The sequence below is a fragment of the Hylaeus anthracinus genome, unplaced genomic scaffold (genome assembly GCF_026225885.1).
Source record: "Hylaeus anthracinus isolate JK02 unplaced genomic scaffold, UHH_iyHylAnth1.0_haploid 2, whole genome shotgun sequence".
Lineage (NCBI taxonomy): Eukaryota > Metazoa > Arthropoda > Insecta > Hymenoptera > Colletidae > Hylaeus > Hylaeus anthracinus.
The window spans coordinates 3,429,846-3,449,888 of NW_026534838.1; the positions used below are offsets into that span (position 1 = coordinate 3,429,846).

The 20,043-nt window shown below is 38.0% G+C and overlaps 4 protein-coding genes across 7 annotated transcripts; 1 reads left to right on the forward strand and 3 right to left on the reverse strand.

Annotated features, from left to right (window-relative positions):
- Window positions 1-182: 182 nt before the first annotated feature.
- On the forward strand, window positions 183-10,279 carry LOC128892912 (procollagen-lysine,2-oxoglutarate 5-dioxygenase). Its single transcript, XM_054153562.1, has 9 exons — window positions 183-361; window positions 2,402-2,633; window positions 2,700-3,040; window positions 3,121-3,574; window positions 3,649-3,876; window positions 7,731-8,052; window positions 8,126-8,230; window positions 8,397-8,543; window positions 9,089-10,279. Exons 1-9 carry the CDS (start codon window positions 268-270, stop codon window positions 9,371-9,373), a joined length of 2,208 nt encoding a protein of 735 aa, XP_054009537.1. The 5' UTR covers window positions 183-267; the 3' UTR covers window positions 9,374-10,279.
- On the reverse strand, window positions 3,882-7,101 carry LOC128892920 (immunoglobulin domain-containing protein oig-4-like). Of its 2 annotated transcripts, XM_054153570.1 has the most exons (5): window positions 6,609-7,101; window positions 6,362-6,511; window positions 4,461-4,643; window positions 4,237-4,386; window positions 3,882-4,164 (listed from the first exon to the last, which is right to left on the reverse strand). In XM_054153570.1, the coding sequence occupies exons 1-5, from the start codon at window positions 6,789-6,791 to the stop codon at window positions 4,006-4,008; spliced, it is 825 nt and encodes a 274-aa protein (XP_054009545.1). In that variant the 5' UTR covers window positions 6,792-7,101; the 3' UTR covers window positions 3,882-4,005. The 2 variants fall into 2 exon arrangements, with proteins under 2 accessions (XP_054009545.1, XP_054009547.1); XM_054153572.1 differs by lacking the exons at window positions 6,362-6,511; window positions 6,609-7,101 and adding an exon at window positions 5,142-5,302.
- On the reverse strand, window positions 9,853-13,709 carry LOC128892913 (vacuolar protein sorting-associated protein 37A). 2 transcript variants are annotated; one of them, XM_054153563.1, is made up of 5 exons: window positions 13,345-13,709; window positions 12,437-12,626; window positions 11,641-12,358; window positions 11,206-11,559; window positions 9,853-11,099 (listed from the first exon to the last, which is right to left on the reverse strand). In XM_054153563.1, the coding sequence occupies exons 1-4, from the start codon at window positions 13,431-13,433 to the stop codon at window positions 11,213-11,215; spliced, it is 1,344 nt and encodes a 447-aa protein (XP_054009538.1). In that variant the 5' UTR covers window positions 13,434-13,709; the 3' UTR covers window positions 9,853-11,099; window positions 11,206-11,212. The 2 variants fall into 2 exon arrangements, with proteins under 2 accessions (XP_054009538.1, XP_054009539.1); XM_054153564.1 differs by lacking the exon at window positions 9,853-11,099 and having other exon boundaries at window positions 11,125-11,559; window positions 11,641-12,183; window positions 12,244-12,358; window positions 13,345-13,705.
- Window positions 13,710-13,946: 237 nt separating this feature from the next.
- Window positions 13,947-19,992, reverse strand: LOC128892911 (WD repeat, SAM and U-box domain-containing protein 1-like). 2 transcript variants are annotated; one of them, XM_054153558.1, is made up of 18 exons: window positions 19,494-19,992; window positions 18,324-18,529; window positions 18,094-18,265; window positions 17,853-17,998; window positions 17,555-17,781; window positions 17,235-17,473; window positions 17,066-17,156; window positions 16,880-16,983; window positions 16,675-16,817; window positions 16,427-16,619; window positions 16,210-16,355; window positions 15,884-16,092; window positions 15,540-15,811; window positions 15,323-15,413; window positions 15,080-15,174; window positions 14,834-14,995; window positions 14,617-14,764; window positions 13,947-14,542 (listed from the first exon to the last, which is right to left on the reverse strand). In XM_054153558.1, the coding sequence occupies exons 2-18, from the start codon at window positions 18,434-18,436 to the stop codon at window positions 14,379-14,381; spliced, it is 2,715 nt and encodes a 904-aa protein (XP_054009533.1). In that variant the 5' UTR covers window positions 18,437-18,529; window positions 19,494-19,992; the 3' UTR covers window positions 13,947-14,378. The 2 variants fall into 2 exon arrangements, with proteins under 2 accessions (XP_054009533.1, XP_054009536.1); XM_054153561.1 differs by lacking the exons at window positions 18,324-18,529; window positions 19,494-19,992 and having other exon boundaries at window positions 18,090-18,228.
- Window positions 19,993-20,043: the final 51 nt, after the last annotated feature.

The window sequence follows — 20,043 nt, forward strand, 5'->3', positions numbered from 1 at the left end:
TTAATTTAATGAAAACACGAACTCGATGCGTTTGTAGCACTTAAACGGTTGTCGGTTCATCGTTGGATCATGCTTGCGAGAATTCTATTACGTTCTTTTGGAAAGGTAAGCGAGAAAGGGAAATTAACGGCGATCGTGCGCGTTGATGATAGTAACTTTCGTTCAAAAAGCGTGGGAGTAGCGGCGAACTTGCTCTCCGCTGTTCGAGGCTCTCTTTAGTTGGAATAGTGCGTTTGATGCGCTCGTGTACAGCTCTTGTCGGTCGAAATGCGTGAAAAAAACGTCGGATGCTGTATCCTCTGGAGCTTGTTTCTCACGTACCACGTGGTCAGCGAAACTCTTCCATCATCAAAGCTAGACGGTAAATAGTTTTTCTCTCAAACCCTTAAGCAGAAGGGTAGTTCCTCGTCGCCCGTTTTAGTTGTTTCCGAAAATGTATCCGAATCGATTTGTCTGAATTGAAGATGAATGATATCTTCCGCTATCGTTATTACTCCACACGATTGTTCTTCTATTTCGTAAACTATTTAAAAAAAATTGTAAGAAACATAAATTAAAACATTCGTGGATCGCTGTTGGACGAGTCGAGAATTTTCGTTTACAGTATTCTACCGGTATTTTTACTACTGTTTACTTAGGGGAGGTCTGGTTAGTACTGAAATAATTTTTGTATGCTTGCCGCTGGTCTATAATGGAACGTTCCAGAAAGCTTTTGAGACATTCCCTTTTTTTCATCCTGTAATCATCCGCGAGGGAATTTAATGATTATTTACGCCTTTTTTTTCTGGTAAGGAAAGTTTTGGGTTCATCGACCCCAGGACAAACTGTATGTCCTTTCGATTATCGTATCCCACGGGTGGACTTAAAATTTACCTCGTATTTTTTTACGTCAACGAAACGGAATTTTCGTGACACGAATATATAGTACTTGTTTCGAAGGTATTCGCGTTAGATGGCGAATCCCACTTGCCGATTTGTCTTGAAATCATTTTATCTCGTTTATCGGACAACTGGAGTGAGGATAGTTGACCTCTCTTGGTTCACTGGCAGGCGAGATCTCGATATTCTTATACATGACATAATTTTACCAGGAATAAAGAAGACTTTTTATCGCTGTTGCTTTATTGCTGCCGCCTTGACTTGCGTTGCTGGCAAATTAATTTGTGTTGCAAGAAATGCTGAGGAGGTTTAAAGATTATCTACGGGGTGTACGATTTCGAACGGGGCTGTTGACGATTTATGATACTGTTTATCTTTGTTGATGCACTTGACATCGTTGACTTATTAATGCATCAAAAATCCTAGCGGAGATCTGAAACTGTATTCTCTTGTTTCTGTAATAAAATTGATCGAAATATTAGGTCATGGTTACAGCAATAATTGAAACAATAAAACTGGATCGTAGTGCTGCAGACACAACGCAGCGAAAAGCGTTTTAAGATCGATCTAGAATAAATAAATCTTTTATCCTACGAGAACTTAGGATATTGGTATTTTAACGTAACGAGCAAATTTTTCTACTTAAACTAAAGTTACAAAACGGAGATAAATAATAAATGATTGAATGTAAAGGCGCAGAATTAATTTCTACGTCTAATACATATCTTTGTGCCTACAAAGAGTTTTTTCAGTCGAGTTTTTTTCGTTTCCGGAAGGAACGAAAGATCACAGTTATCGCGATACGTCGACTGGGCACAAAGAAACGCTTAATAATTTTACTAATTTGGTGCTTGCATCTCTTCTCCGGTGGCTAACTGGATCGAGCGCAGAGTCGTTATCGTTCCATTTCCGGCTGTATCACGCTCTGGTGTACACGCTTGCTAAAATTCTACCTTTTCGGAATACTGCATCTGCTTTAAATTAATTTGCGAAAAGAAATAGATTAATGATTTACAAAAAGTTGTTACCGCAAACTGAGAAAGGATTTTACATTGCAAGGACATTGCAAGTGTCTGCGCGGTCGTGCCCACGCACTATGATGCAAATATTCCAATTCTGTGCTTAATTCAGGCGGTGACTTACTATATACAGGGTGTCGCTCATATCATGAGAATATTGTTACCCCTTTTAAACATTGTTATTCTAAGAAACCGTCGTAACTTTATAACCAATTAATATTTCACGACAAATGTGAAAAATGTAAGAAATAAAATATTCAAAGCTACCATGGTGACCATGATACCATTTGATAATTAACTATATTAAATATCACATTAATTTACATCCCCAACCTTTTCTCAATTTGAAACTGTATCATTCAGGCTAGATCACAGTTTCTATAAAATATTCATTCGAGCACGTCCCACAATTTCCAAGTCATTGGGCCATATCTTCAAGCATGACTGATGTCTTCCTAATTTAAAATTTGCAAGATAACATATTAAGTAATCATTTATTTCAGATGTTCTTGTGTATACTGTTGCCACCAATGAAACAGATGGCTACAAAAGATACCTTAGATCTGTGGATGTTTATGGGTTTCGAGATAACTTGAAGGTACTTGGTTTGGGTCAGCCCTGGCAAGGTGGCAATATAAAGACTAGTCCTGGAGGAGGTTACAAGGTCAGCCTTCTGAAAAAAGCTCTAGAGGAGTACCAATTCGATGAACAGAAGATTATCATATTTACAGACAGGTCTGTTTTCTACTTTCTTCATACATGCTGATAATTCATAATTTAACAGTTGTTTTTATGTTTCAGTTATGACGTGATATTTCTGAGTAACTTAGCTCAAATTATTGAGAAGTTTAAGAGTATGAACGCCAGAGTTCTCTTCTCTGCTGAAGGAGCCTGCTGGCCAGACAAGTCATTGGCTTCTAAATATCCCCTTGCTACTCGCGGGAAGCGCTTCCTAAACTCTGGAGGCTTCATAGGCTATGCTTCAGATGTCTATGCAATTTTGACCTATTCTCCAATAAAAAATAAGGATGATGATCAGTTGTTCTACACCAAAGCATATCTTGACGAGAAGCTGCGGGAACGTCATCAAATTAAACTGGATCATAAGTCTGAAATATTTCAGAATCTGTATGGCGCTGTTGGTATGTGAAAAAATAAATAAGAATATCGGAAGATAGTTAATAAAATTATTGCATTGCGTTAACTTATCTGTATTCTACAGCTGATGTGGAATTGAAGTTTGTAGGAGGAAAAGCTTCTCTTCTGAACACTGTTTACAACACACAACCGTTGATACTTCACGGAAACGGTTACAGCAAACTATCTTTGAATTCTTTGGGCAATTACTTGGCTGAAGCCTGGAATCCTGAAGAAGGATGCACGATGTGCTGGGAGGGCACGACAGAATTGAATAAAACCCAGCCAGAAACCTATCCAATATTATTGGTGGCCATATTTATAGAACAACCTACTCCTTTCTTGGAGGAATTCCTGGCCGCGATACTCAGACAATCTTATCCAAAATCGAAACTTCATCTGTTCATTCACAATAACGTAGAGTATCATCAAGCTGTGGTAGACAAATTCATGAAGAAATTTGGAAATGAATACAAGAGTAGCAAGCAGATTCTTGCTAGCGATACCATAAGCGAAGTTGATGCTAGAATCTTATCCATGTACGTGCAAAACACTTATTTGAATTGAAACTACTTTATATCTTTCTCATTTTTAAATAAAAATTGTTTCACAGGGATTATTGCTTGACGAAAGGGTGCTCTGGCTATTTTTCCATCGATTCCATCTCGCATCTGGACAACGAGTACACTCTGAAGCTTCTGGTAGAGCAGCAACGAGGTATAGTCGCGCCATTGCTGGTTAGACCATACAAAATGTGGAGTAACTTCTGGGGTACAATAACGGACGATGGATTCTACGCCCGTAGCTTCGATTACATTGAAATTGTGAAGAACGAAAGAAGGTGAGTTTCGATTCAATGAACCGAATTTATTGTCCAACTTGACATACAGCGACTGTTTATGATTATTTCATACTTCTAAGCGGTGTTGTCTATGGTTACTCTTCCTGAACTACTTGAAGGAATGTAAACCTAATCGAAAGCAATAGAAAAGTCAGTCTTGAAGGACCTGCGATCGATGCTGTACATGTTGTCAGCGGTACACTCGTAAATGCCAGCATCCATTTGAGTGGCAGGATCAATCTCCAGCTTCGACTTCACTCTGTCTGTTCCCACTTCCCACTCATGTACCTATACAAAAAAAATTCTCTCTGTCGGCCAGGTCCATGCTTGATTATTTTTGGTAGCGTCAAGTATGCTCACGTGTAGATAGAGGTGACTGTAAATCTCAGCACCGTCCTTGAACCATGTGATGTGTGGGCGTGGGTTTCCACGCGCAACGCAGAGGAAGGCGATTTTATGCCCCAGAACGTACTCCAGATCGAAGTGCGATGCTAAGAGTATCTTTGCGCCCTATACAAATATTTTTAGAGCTTCAATGCGTCGTTAAGGTCTATAATACATTGAGGTTTTATAGGTCTACCTACGTTATGATTGTTGTAATACTGATCACTCTCCGGATCACGGTACTTTCCAGTAATGGGCATTCCTATTTGAACTCGAGATTTGTTTTTACCTCGGTTTCGTCCTCTTCGCCCGAAAACATCCTGGCTGTTTAGCAGCAATACGATTAACAGGAATAATATCATCATAAAGCGTGTCATGACGGTCTGGGGAAAGCAAGCGAAATATACGTTTAAGTTAGCAATCAAGTATGAGATATCTGAGGGTTTCACGACCTGGCTCTTCATGATTGATAACTAAGATTTCCAAGTACGTGCCGTGCCCTTTAAATACGATACTCTGATATTACAACTAGAGGTACCCCAGAATTAGAACTAGCTCCTTTGAAGATCAAATGGAATGCAATAATATTCTCAGATGGTTGGATATCAGAATTCCAGCTTTTCATCAGTCAAACATTCTCGAATTCACACATATTAACATTCCAGCTTTCTAGTGCACTAAAATATAAATGATAATGTACCCTGATCATCTTGCCATTTGATCTCTAAAAAAGCTAAGAAACTCAAAGGCTCAGGGGATAACTTGAGAATCATTCGATGTTTGATCCAATGACGTCTTTATTACTACTGGCGTCTACACTGATTTTGGTCCTTTAAGTAGGAAGATGTTTCAAATATTGCGCAACATTGACTGATACTCACCGAGAACGGGCAGCGTACGATGATCACACGAAACTCTGATGCAACTGACAGTCACCTACTCATTACTCCCCTAGTGTCCTCTCCTATCTATTACAAACGTATAGGCAGATACTGTTGAACTGCACTTATGCAGCGCGTACATGAGCCGATTATTCCTTTGACACCTATTGCCACTCGGTTGTTAACGGATTCTAAATCTACTTAACGTTCATCCAATGTAATAGCACTGACGCGAACAGGTTCAAACAAATCAGGATGAAAGTTAACAACACTGGGGATTCGTTACTTCTCCTTTCGATTTAACTCTAGAACTACCAAGCTAGTAAATTTGTTTGATATGTACATACGGGACAAATTTCAAAATTCAAATACATATATCGAACTTCCTTGTACAATCATTCAATTATTAATAATACTTTTTGTATTGGATTCTACTTTAGAATGCACAATTCATTACACAGATTGATATTACTGAACCATTTTGAATATGTTTTATATGCTTCGTGCGACAAACGTACCACCCTTATAAGAGTCAATTGTGATTTAATGAATAAGAGTTGGGGGAACTCTAAATTTCCAAGTGTGCCATTACACATTGGAATTCTTAACAGTAATATGCATCGAAGAAAACAGCGCGGTGTTGGACGTGTTTTACTTACGCAGATGCGTACTAATTGCTATTAAATTTTAATTGGGCAAATAATCGCTTGATAGAACTTAACAGTCATCGCTTAATTAGTCTTTTAACATAATTTTATTCACTTGTTCCTTTATTACTTTCTTATAAACAATAAGCCTACTCTTCACACTTGGAAATCCAATATTGTAATTTCGGAGAAACTGAAAAGTAAACATTCTAGTCCTGAAAATTTAACTTACTATTTATAGCTAATTTTCATACTGATATATTAGAATAATAATTGCTGCTCGATGGAGTTGGAAGATCTTTGAACCATTGTCCTAGCACAACCACAAATCAGGGGAAAAATATTAATAAGAGATCATAACATAATCTGTCCTGAAGCCACGTATATCTACTGCATACTGATTGTCCGCCTGGCACTCATAGTACCCAGCATCTTTTTGCGTTGCAGGATCAATCTCCATCTTTGACTTTAATGTATCGTTACCGACAGGCCATTCGTGCACCTACAAACGTGCATTGTACAGTCTAAACGTCATTGCGCATCGTCCATTCAGATCTGAAGCGATAGGAGTACCTGAAAGAACTTGTGATGGTACAATTCTATTCCATCCTTCAGCCAGGTTATCGCAGGTCTCGGGAATCCAATGGCCATGCAGAAGAAGGTGATCTTTCTTCCCAGCATGTAATCCAACTCGAAGTGCGAGGCTTTCACTATTTTTGCTCCCTACGATGTTTAGGTTTTAAAGAAAATTTGAAATCGACGCTCAGCATACAAGTCTTGTTTTCACAGGAATCCGAGTTGTTATCCATTATTGACTCACATCTTTGTTTTCGTAGTAATTGAAACTACTTGGGTTTCGATGAGGAATCAGAATAGGCATCCGTGACTTGTGCAGTCTTCCACGACCTCTGCTACTTCCTCTGCGTCCTCCACCTTTTGCTGCTTCTGTGCTCATCAGCAAACCGATGAATAAAAATAGGTACAGAAATTTGCGTCTGGTCATTTGTTTCAAGTGTATAGAGTTCTTTGCACAGTTTACATGAAACAGGTACACACAGATGTATCTTGTCTTCTGAGACAGTCTCTATCGATACACACTAAATATCCGTGGATTCAGTTACATGTAATTAGTCTACGTAACGCTCGAGATTTTTTAAGATAGTTTTGTTTACACTACGACACAGAAACAGTTCTCTGTATGCTAGTTCAACTTCACAGTCCCCGAGTATTTATCGACTACTCGGAGAGACTTGTTCCATGGAGTGATCAAGCAAGATCAGTGGCTTTGGGTGTCCTCTTGTCCCTACAGCCTAAAATATGAATGGTCAGTGCTAGATGTGCATGCCACCACTGGTGACAGAGTTATGAATCTCAATTGGATAATTATACATAACCCATTGCCAGTGTATATTCATCGACCAATCATGACATCACAGTGATTGCCTTACAAAATATTTAAGCGTTGACCTCTGAAAAACAACATTACCGCGCGCAACCGGCAAACAAGTATAGTGGGTCATAAAAGTATCACACATGTCTATAAGAAAATCAATTATCTCATGAAATTTCTACTGAAACAACAAATTCTATTATGAAATTTTTGTATTAATAGTGTTTATATTGTGGTAGGCAAATACTTTTGTGACCTACTGTATGTTATTCTCATCAATGATCGTGCGTCTGCTTTTTCAAAGACCTTGATCTCTTGAGAATAACAGAGCTATCAGATACTCACGTGTTGTACTCTAACAATTCGTCCTTTGAGGGTCCCCAATGATGTCCTTGATTATGTTATTCTGATTTATCAAGGTTACTCTTTCATTAAATTAGCGATCAGCAAACTATGATTCATAGGTCACATTTTTCCTGCTATATATGGTGATTGATGAAAGTATAGTTACAGCACACGATTCAGTTCGACCAACTTGTTTCGTTCTTTCAGAGGATTGTGGAACGTACCCTTCATTAGTAACTGTTACCTAATCAACGCCACTCTGATAAGTAACAAAGAGACACGTCCATCCTACTTGGAAGACAATTTGGATACGGATATGGCTTTCGCTTATGCTAACCGAAAACGATCCATCTTTATGTACGTCAGCAATAGGCTTGACTTTGGACATCTCGTTAATCCGGATAGTTACGATATCACGTTGACAAATCCTGACATGTACCAAGTTTTTGACAACAAATTGGATTGGGAGAAGAAGTACATACACGACAACTACACGGAGAATTTTAATCCTGACCATACTCCCATACAGGCAAGTTTCGTGAATCTTAAATTAAATGTTGACTAGCATTTTAGTTAAGAAATAAATTAAATATTCTCTACAGCCCTGCCCAGACGTGTACTGGTTTCCCATAGTCAATGAGAAGTTCACAAAAGAGCTGGTGGAAATTATGGAGGCGTTTGGAAAGTGGTCGGACGGCACGAATAATGTATGACAATGAAATAGTTCCTATATTTATCTTTTAAACGAGTTAATCCTGTATATATGTAAACATTTATACTAAAATGTTGAGCTGTTGGTGTTCACGGCTAAAGTTAAAGAAGACACACTATCATGGGATATAAAAGATAATAGAACAACGATATTTTTCACAGGATCCAAGATTAACGGGTGGTTACGAAAACGTACCAACCCGTGACATTCATATGAATCAAGTGAACTATGAACCTCACTGGCTATACTTCTTAAAGGAGTACGTTAGACCTTTGCAGGAACTCGTGTTCACCGGATACTATCACGACGTAAGCTATACCATGATCTTTTAATGCATGCATCGATATTTCTAGGATCCACGCATCGATGGTGGTTACGAAGCCGTACCGACTCGAGATATTCACATGAAACAAGTCGACCTCCACGAGTCTTGGTTATACTTTCTTTCTGAATACGTCAGCCCTTTGCAAGAACTTGTTTTTGTAGGCTACCTGTCGAACGTAAGAGTCATTACAAACATCAGAAAATCGGAATTAGGTCATTGGCTGCACAGATTTTGAAATTCGATTAAGCACTGACAGTAAATTTTGGGACTCTTCTTTTTCTGTAATCAATTGCACTTTTTGATAATGGCCTTCACAGTCTGGAATTTTGTAATAGATTGCACTCATTCTTCAAATCGATGACACTTTCCTGACACCTGTATATAGTAAGCACTATGAAGGTTGTTCCGCCTAACACGATCACCTAAAATATCAAAGTGTTAACGAAGTGACTTGTTGAAATGTTATGCAATTAGATTAAGCGTTCATTGAGTCTGCTAGTAATTAATTGTTTCTGTATAAATAAACAGCCACCACGTTCCCTCATGAATTTCGTCGTGAGGTACCGTCCGGATGAGCAGCCATCCTTGAAGCCGCACCATGACAGTTCAACCTATACGATCAACATTGCCCTGAACAGGGTTGGGGTTGATTATGAGGGTGGAGGTTGCAGGTTTATTCGATACAACTGTTCCGTGACGGATACCAAGCCGGGTTGGATGTTGATGCATCCTGGAAGACTGACGCACTACCACGAAGGACTCAGAGTTACCAGCGGTACTCGATACATCATGATTTCATTCGTTGATCCTTGAGTAGCTCGACAAGTGATGGGACATCCTTAACCTCTCCAAGGACGCATTTTGTAAAGTGACAAAGAGTTGATTTAATTTTTCATTCGATTACGTTTTATTTATTTCATATCAATAGCAATTCACTAGGTAAAAAAATACTTGAAGAACAATAAATATGCGCAGAAAGAAATAATGTTCACATAGGTGATCGTTGAGCATTATTGGCAAATTATTCAGGGCACCTCTTGGTATTCTATTTTTTACTTTCATCGTAACCAGAGTGTACTAGTACGATAGAAAAAGGATTTATTGTTTACAGTAGATTTTCGCAGAGCCCGCAATCAAATACACGATTATGGGAAATATAACATTTGTACGTTTATAATCTCTTATAAAATATAACTAATAATACAAATTACGTTTTTAAATTGATACAATTAACTGACTACATTTTACACGTCTGGTATTTTATTCTTCAAATAATCACAAAGACTCTACACTTCAGTAAATGTTTCAATGTTTTTAAAGTAGCGATTATCATGTAGAATGAAACTCTATTAGCACTGCCGTACGAGTTTTAATTTATTTTTGCAGTTGAAACAATTAAAATGAAAAGAAAGGAACGCACACACCCGTACTAGTGTCCCTGAAGAGGTTAAAGATAATTGAACGAAATATTAAAAATGTATTATTGTTAAGAAAGAAAAGTGTGCATATAATGTCTAAATGTGTTCTCGTACACGTTCATCTTTCGCATAGCAAATTACTTGCAAACTTAACGTTGAAGTGTGGGTAGGTATGCGTCTACGAGAAAAACGTGTTCCCACTGTTGAAGTTATTTTTTTAATATGAGAGCTGAGACGCGAAACAATTATTAATCATAAGTGTTTGTACCAAAATAAAATATTAAGTTACATTTGTATTTAATATACTGTCTTGATAATACCATTAGAATGATCATTAGTACAATTGTTTCGATTTATTTACTTTCTTCGCGCATTTTATTTTTATTAAAAACTTGTTTCCTATTCTTAAGTTATTTGCAACTAACGATATTTTTGCACCTTCAACGCGAAATCTTGTGGTACAGAAATTAAACTGCATCCTCAAATAATAGAGTAACAAACCTAATTGGAATTACATGTACCAGTGCATAAAAAAAAGTAAAACTAAAAGTATTTCCTCAATTTCCAGACTTCCGCGTTTTTATATAATTGTAAATATGTTATAATGTTGATACTAACAGAGACTTACGAACGGAAGTCTCAGTTAGTATCAACTATGAAGAATTGGGCCGTGTAAGCCTCAAAATATCTTATGTTACAATATATTAGGAACATCCGTAGGATAAGTAATTAGAGTAACGTTACGGAATAGCAAAACTTTGAAAAATTGATTTTAATCGTGTTTCACCGCACGTTTATTTACACAGTAGAAACGGAAAATGTTTGATCAGAGCGGTATCAATGCAATTGTAGTATGTCACAGAGTAAACATTGAATTTCATTCAATAGACTTCTTTGTACGGAAAGATAAGTACATTTCAAGCATTACACATACGTAGTTTTACTTTGTTCGAACCAGCGCCATTATTTTTTTTGTTACATACAGAAATACGTTTACTCCCCTCCCCCAAATGCGTAAACACAATCTATTCAAACTAACCTCGACGCAGTATGAATGACGAGTGGTGATGCAATGTACTGTTACGTTATAAAAGTGTTCTCTGCCAGCGAGTGCCTTTGCCCTATAGAACATTTGGTAAACATGAATGCCGTTCGAATTCACATTATCGTTTAATTTATCTAGGCATTATTTACAATTCGATTCATAGAAAAAAGACGTGATTATACATTAATTTTAGTAGCCGGCCCGTTTCAATTCGTTCAGCTGATGCGCCAGCTTCTCCTCTTTAGTTCGCCTCGCTTGGCCTAATTTCCTACATTCAATGTACGTGCTGAGGAACCGTTCCACGTCGATCTTTCTGTTCAGAAAGTTCTCCGCTATTCTTTCACTCTCCTCGTGACTTTCATCCGCTGCCTTCCTCAAGCATTCCTTTATGTGATCCGGAGTAAACACTTCTGATAGTTTGTTGTATCGTTGTATCAGCTGATCATATCTGGCTTTCAGTGTAGCAACTATCTGCACTTTATTTGCTACATCAGACTGCAATTCTCTAAGCTCGGGTTCTTTGGCTACATTGGCCTCTGAGAAGGAAGCAATGCTGGTTAACTGAAGAATTACCGAAGGAAGGAAGGCTACCTCTGATTGATCAACAGTGGACTTACCGGCAGTTTTCTGGACCCAATCTATTGCATCATCAATAGCCAAGTTAACGTCTTTTAGTTCGGAATGTTTGTCCAAGAATTCATCTAAATTGTCATCATCTTCACTGAGTCTTTTCAATTCCTCATTGGACAAGCTGTTCAGTTCTGGGAATGCTACACTCTGAGCCTTAGTTTGAACCTGATTCTGCAACGACGGCTGCTGATAATTAGCGTTTGCGTAATGGGAATTTAAATACGTTCCCTGGTGGTTCGAGTTGTAGCCTGTGGGGTCTGTATTATGCAGTGAACCACCTCTCGAGCTTGTCGTGTACGTAGAATGCTGCGACGACGACCCAAACTTCGCATGATCGTCCAGCGCGACCGCATGACCGTCCTCCACATACTGAATACCTGAATGGGTGTAATTGTAAGTGTAAGTGCAAGTACTTCCACTAGCGGATGAATACTGCGGAAACTGTGTGGCGTAATAAGAATTGTACGACTTGGGTGGAATTTCAGGATACTGTTGCAGGGAGAAAGATGGAGAACTTCTTCCTTGCAGATCTGTAATGGCATTGTTATAGATATGTATTTTGTTTCTTTCTATTTTTTTTCGTTGCTCACCTCTATGTGATTGTACAGATCCTGGAGAGATATCTTCCAATAGTTGTGGAGGATTTTTACTGAATTCTCTAATGATAGCTTGAACAACCCGACCAAGATCACTGTGCACTGTGAACTAATGTACAAACTATAGTTGTCTTCCATTCAGAGTGTAAGTAAATATGGAGAGTTATATCTGTAAATGATGTCTTACATTTAGCAGCCCAGGCGCACTGATGATTTCACTGTGTTCATTACACCAGGGATGGTTTATTGGAGGAGAAACTTTGAGTACTGGCTTTTCCAGTGGGAACTCCGGAGACAAAGAAACCATAATAGCCATTCTCCTTTCCCCAGCATTGAATTGTACTTGATACTCAAAATTTTCCCTTAATTCTACTACACTGTAATGTTATGAACCAAATCAGTTAATCATTATGAAGAATTTTAATCAGAAACCCTTTGCCATACCTTGAACTTGCATCTGCAAACACTGTTTAGATTGAGAGAGACTTGTCAAAGTATGGCAAGAGCTTAAATATAATCAATGTAACAAATAAATCAATGCTTAATATGCATCAACATAATTCTTTGCAGTCCTATGTTAATTAAGAATTGACAAAAATGTATTGAGATAAAAAAATATGTACTGCAATAGGTTAACTATAGAAAAAGCGATCTTTAAAAAGGTAAGTAAGAAATATAAAGTATTTTGTTTGAAGATCCAACAAACAATTTAGATAAGTGTCTCATCTATATTGGTATTCATAATTTACAACATACAAAGAGTGACCTTGAGCAAGATTTCTGAATAATATAAAATATTTGGATTAAAAATCCAAAAATTCAATGACTGTAGAAAATCGTTTCAACTAAGCTAGGTGAGTATTCTGCCATGAATCAGCTTCTTGGCACGAATAACGAGCCAATTAGCAATTTATCGTTACTCTCGGTGTATAAAGAAACGAACCTGTGCTCCATTTTTCATGGAAGAATAGCGATTTCCAGAGTCTTTTATTTCGATGGGAAATACAAAGCAAGGTTTGCGAAAAAGATAGACAAAAATCAGACGGGCGATTTAGGTTATGAGTAGAGGTTACAATTAGGAATGGATTCTCTTACTTGTCGTTAAAGATTTTCAACGTGTCGATTTGCAATTTTCTCTTGACAGCGACATTCTCATTTTTTCCACGGAATATTCGCGATATCATTTAAAAGCGTTAAGTTTAGATGATACATTCGCTTATCCTTCGACCTCCCTGTCAAAGTAACCATCCAGCAGCAGTAGCAGAACAGCTGTTTCGTCGCAGTTCACTAGAGAAATATAGCGATCTGTCGTTTTTTAGTAGAGCTTTGTTCCGGGTAAACAATACAACAATGGAGTTCAAACGCTGTTATTAGAGTTAGATTGTAATTTTCAGAAGCTTTTAAACTTTCGTTTCATGAAATACTGACATTGTGTCAAGTGTTTTTGCATGTTGTGTGTATCAACTTTAAAGTCGAAGAGAGAGAAAGAAATATGAAAGATAAGGATAGGGTGAGTGCGAGAGAGAAACATGGGCGACAAGGATAGCTACAGAATTATTATATGTCAGAGAATACGGTTGTTACGTGGTCTTTGGCGAGTGAAGTGACCACGGGTATGCATTGCTTAGCATACTCGTAAATAGTAAACATTTCTTGTTTTATTTATTAGTGTAGGATAGGGTCTTGTAATGAGAAAGTTGTTTTACAAACATTTAATATTTGGTCCTCTTACAAAGTTACAAATATCTTTAACACTTAACGCTTCACAATTGTTACTTTGTCGCTTTATAACTTTGTCTAAAAGTCTAAAAGATAAAGGGATTAAGGTATACATTGTATTTGAAGTGACTGTTGCGCATCAAAAGATTAGCTTCTCTGTGCCATTTAATTATAGCAAAAACCAAGTCAATGATTTCATTAATTTCTAAAAAGAGAGCTCATAATACTTCATACAGAGTCTTGTGTGAGTGCATGTAATGTTCTTTGTATGTTTCACAAGTTTAAAGAGTGCCAAAAATGTGACCAGTCATAGAAAAGTGAATATGCACAGCAGTAAGAAGGAACAAGTCTTCCATGAGTTTGTGTAAAAATTCATATTACACCTTACAATCAATGAATAGTATTATCATTCAAGATTGAGGTCTGTTTCCATGAAGGAAAGTATATATTGTGTTCCTGAGCACGATGTTTGGTGAAAACGAAGTATCTTGGAGAGATTTATTTGTCATTGGACTGGTATATTTTCCACACAGGAACCATTCATTAATGGCTGCTCTCTCATATGTGAATCCATCTGAAATTATCCAAATGTTTACTTTGTCCTATGCAATTGTATTTATGAGCATAATTTTCATCTATGTTCCTCACCTGAGCATTGAACAGGTTCTTTCATAATTTCATGCGTGATGGGACATAAAAATTCGTGAGGTATTTCAGCGTCATCTATAGGCATTTCTAGAGCGTTGCTGTCTTCACGTTTCAGCCAATACAATTGGGTCTTGAACACTTCTCCTGTCTGAAACCATATTGGGAGTTGCAAACCGACAATATGATGGACTACATCTGTACTAGGTTTAAAATATACCTCTTCGTCGTCTTCAATTTGCAGCCGCTCGATTAGATCATCTTCCGATAAAGTAAACAATTGTCTTCCAGTTAGGACGGCCGTATAAGCTTTTTTCGTTAACGACGATAGTCCTATTTCGTTTAGCCATTTCAAAGTATCGTCTACTCTCCAGTCTGCAACCTAACAGGCGATTCACTCGTTAACAACGCATTAAACACTCTACCCTCGTGCAAAAGGCTTGTAGTATTCCTCTTTGCTGTGTACCTTATGCCTTTTGTGTCGCAAGTTATCGATCAGGACATTCTGCGATATCAATCGTTGAGGTATTGTCCAAATTAAAATTGTTTTGTCCAGTCCACCTGCTCGTGAGGATTAAGCACTTTTAATGAAACAAAGAAACAATCTAGACCAGGGGTTCGTAAACTTTCGAAATTCTCTCTGTACACCATTCGACTAAGGGATGGGAGTCTTGAATAGTATATATTATGAATAATAATGAATTAAGACCTGTAATAAAAAGAGACGTGTCTTCGGAAAAGGCACAGGTAGTCGCGAAACTTTCATGTTCTTCTAGTACGTACAAGCAAGTCCCAGAATACTAAAATCACATTATTTCCTCCATTATAGAATATATTAATAGGAGAATTAAATACCTGCAGCATGTCTTTCTGATAGATTTTTCCTTTGTAAAGGGGAGAAAAAGTAGTATCGGACATCTACATACCACGCTCCAAATACGGGCAGTTCTATCGGTAGCTACGCTTCCTAGGATCTCGCCTTGAATCGGCGAGAACCGGACACAAGTCACGTTACCACCATGCCCAGTTAAAGTCTTTTTTTCTTCGTACCGTGTGTTGCCATCGCTGCTTCCAGTGCCACCGGTGAGAATTTTAGTTTCCTTGTAAATGGTTACTTGCCATAACTTGACCAAGGAGTCGTTACCGCTGGTCGCTAGTAGATAGCACTGCTTGTCGTTACTTGTATCCGACTTTCTCCCTAGGTTTCAGAGCAACACGAAACGATTGACGGCTAGACATAAAATCGCTATGTGTTATTATATTACTTTACCAGCAAGTGTGAAATTAGCTGTTGGGCTGAAGTCACATCCCTGAACACCTAAGTCATGAGCTTCTTCACACGTCATCAGCGCGCTGCAACACTTATAGTTGGTGGTGTCGAATAACCTCCAGGTTCCCTCATTACAAGCAGTAACCAAGTAATGGGAATCATAGGTAAAAGCAATCGCGTTTACTGCATCAGAATGACCGCTGTAAACACTGCAGTAGTTTCCAACAATTTAACAATTGCATAATAGTATAATCTAGTATGATCAGTAGCAGGATACTGTATTCCCCACATATATTTCTCTTTTTTTATAAGTATGAAAGTTGTACCAAAGTTCCGCCATATCGTTCACATCCCACAGCGTCGTCCTTTCATCGTCCCCAGCTGTGGCAATTTTTGTACCATCTGGCGACCATCGACAAACTCGGACTCCAGATCCAGAGTTGACAAAAGAAGATTTTGCTTGAGAACCATTCTACAGAATATCAAAATACTGATGCAAACGCATCAATCAATCAGTTGGTAGTATTACGTAGTATTTTTTACCTCGGTGTTCCAAATGATTGCTGTACCATCCAAAGAACAAGACGCAAGCATACCACCACACGGGCTAAATTCCACGTAGTTTATGCTGTACGTGTGACCATCCAGTGGGCTGTAAGGCTTCTCTTGGAATTTCATAATAATCTCGCCCTCTTCTTCATCAGTCTCGATGCTCCAAACGCGCACCACCTTGTCCCTGAATTCGACAGAACAATGATTGAACATTTGACAAAAATTTAAATAAAACTGACCCAGATCCAGAAGCGATGAGATTATTTCCATGGAAGGCTACGCTGTTTATCACGCCGGCCTGGTTCTCTAGCCTTTGAATTAATCTCACGTCGTTTATCGACGTCTCTGCGTTTCTCATTACGTCTCGTTCGTGTTTAATGCTCTACGAAAGGAACAGAACATTTGTCTATGCTCCACTGCGAGTTGTTTTCAAATTGTTTCTACCTCTTCGTCCAGGAACAACATAGGCGCATCGCGCCTAGCCAGCTCCGAATCGAGGCACAAGCTTCCCGTTAAATCCCAAACGATAACAGATTTGTCGTTGGATCCTTGATTAGCGACAGAAGTATACACAATGATATGGATTCCTATGTTGTTTTAACAATCTAATATTAGTTGTTGCACACTTACCAGTGGCTAATAAGTTTCCATCTCGTGAAAACGCACAGCATGCTACGTATCTGTTGTGCCCTGACAATGTTGCCATTATTTTTCCAGTACTCTGAAAGATTATTAAAATTGTCCAAGGCTTTGTTCTCTATATGTCTTAGCGGAGGGGGCCAATCTGTTTCCATCCTACCGTTTCCCATATCACCGCTGTCTTGTCGAGTCCACTGCTGACAATGTACAATCCGTTTGAATTGAAGCGTACACAAGTTAAGGCACTACTATGCTTCTCCATTACTCTGCAGATATCTATCTTGACAATGGACGGTTGAGTCTCGCATTTAGCCTGTATCACAGTTACCTCCCATAGTTTAACACAGTGATCATTACCACAAGTAACTAGTTGGTATTGCTGTGTGAATGGTTCATTACCTACAAATGTATCGTATCGTATCGTTTGGAATCCGTTTGTATGTCAAGAGACGACCACTCTAAACCACCTACAATACGTACTTGTAACCTCCTGAAACGTTGAAAAATCGCAAGAAACGACACCCAGATCATGAGCATCATCTACCCAGGCTAATTCAGTGATTGCTTGATTGTCGGAAACACACGAGTCCATAATATCGGCAGTGGAGAATAGCTTCAAGACGCCGAGCGTGCAAGTTGTTACTAACCAACTTGAATCCGGCGAAAAACATACACTCTGTACAGCACCGTCGTGCTTTTGAAAACATCTAAGCAACGATACAAATATTTTAAAAAATTAATTAAAATTAATTAATTAATTAATTAATTAAAATTATACCTTATTAGACTTCGTCGAACTAGATCCCAAAGGCAGACTTGGCCATTGTCTCCAGCAGTTACAAGTAGAGTGGAATCTGGAGAAAATCTACAGACCCTTACAGCTTCTCCACTCACTTGTACCATGGTGTGTATTTTGGATCCTGTCTGCCAAAGGACAAGAATCATGTGTACATCATACATCATCCAAGGCAACACTATATCAATGAGCAAATCATAATCAATAAAATCATTTTACCTACTCTTAAGTTCCACAATAATGTTGTGCCATCTATGCTAGCAGAAGCTAGCATTGTTGACCGAGGGCTAACTTTCACAGATGTAACTCCATACTTGTGCCCCAAAAGAGGCGAAAAGTAGGCTTCTACGTATCCACTGCCTGCCCTCCATTGCCAGACCCGAACGCGTTTGTCTCTAAAAACATCAGAGACAAGCATATAATAATTACTTATTATTTTAATTTTATTCTTACCCTGATCCGGTCACCAATATGCAGTCCCCGGCAAAATCAACGCTGTTTACGTCGCTTGTGTGAACTGTTAAAGTTTGCAGAGCTTGTACATCACCAATTACAGTGGTAGACATATTTGAAGGTAGCTAGTAATCAATTCCAATCCTATTTATTCGTCGAAGGATCGCACCTGTTTTTCTTTGGCTCGCAGCATGCTAATCGTGGCACTGAAAATAAAATGCAATTTTGAATACTAGGGTAATGCGCACGCAGAAGGACACCGTGGGGATTTCCCAACTTGGGATTTTCCAAAGAGCAGGATCGTCTTCAGAAGATTTTCCCCGCGAAAAAAGAAGATAAAAAGTTACACATTAAATGTTAATTGATCAACCGATAAAAAAATTGAATGAAAATATGTAAAAAGTGCTGAAACGAATGAAAATAGAAAATGTGTTACGGTTGACCCCAGTCTCCCCTACGTGGTGTAAAGAAGTGTAGAAAGCGCATAACCTTGGCATTGATTAATGCACGTGTTCCGCAAACGTGGCTCTATAGTACGGGGCATCCTAATCGTGATTACATCGCAGGAAAACTTTTAGTTTCATATACAGTTGTCACTGTCATTCAGGTAAAGCGTTATAAAATATTTATCCTCGACAAATTGAACCGCGCGGCTAGTACCATTAAACCATTCAGAATACTTATTCATTTATTTAAACTTTCCGTGTGTTTCAATTGACAAATTGAGTATTGGTTTATCATAATCAATTTTGTTTGTTACATCATTTTCAATTACTACAAATTATTGATAAATTACTTACAGAATTTGTTTATACTAACTGAAAGTAATGATTTTTTGAACACGTTCAGGGGGTTTCCCTTGATTGGGTCCCTAGGCACCATTTTGTTTTCCCATGGGATGCGTGTACGTTAAACAAATGTTTGGTTCTTCATCAAATACATGTACAAATTTTATTGATTTTTGAAGCTATGATTGTGCAATGTATTACAGTAAATTCTGTATTGACATTTCACGTGTCATATGAAATGCAAACAAACTTTAGTTTATTCCAAAAACAGAAACAGAGTTACATTCATTATTTTACTAAGCAGTAATTTATAAGTACATTACTTTTAAAGTAAATATTAAACAACAAGAAGCGAGAAAAGGAAAAAGAAACGGTTACTCACGTTATGAAAAGGCACATGTTCCAAGTGTCATCACAAATTATAGAGTGGTCCGATTAGAAAACGTAGCACAGATATCCACTGTTCCGATCCGCATTACATAATACACTCATAATAGTGAAATGCGTGTAACGTCAAACATTTAATAGCAACTTTCCTGACCGGAGCACTTGACATTGTGACGCTAAACCGTTAAACGCATGTCTACTTAGCCGGTAAAATCGATAGTACGGAAATAGAACTCTATCGCGTACGAGTACGACTCTTTTCAACCACCTTGACAACAATTGATAATTAACACAAATAATAGAAACATTAGTCCTTAGATACCAAATCATTCCATCATAACTTTAAACGTGATAGTTGAGAGTGTTGTTGAACCATGTTTACCCTGTGAATTTGTTGTACTTAATTCGTTTTAAATTTCAATTTTTCGAGATAAATAGATCTTATCAATATTGTCTGACGTAGGTTTATCGTTTGTCGAGTTTTTTTTGTTCTTTTACTGTCAATAAATGTAACTATTGTTCGTTCAATCTAAAGATGGAGTTGG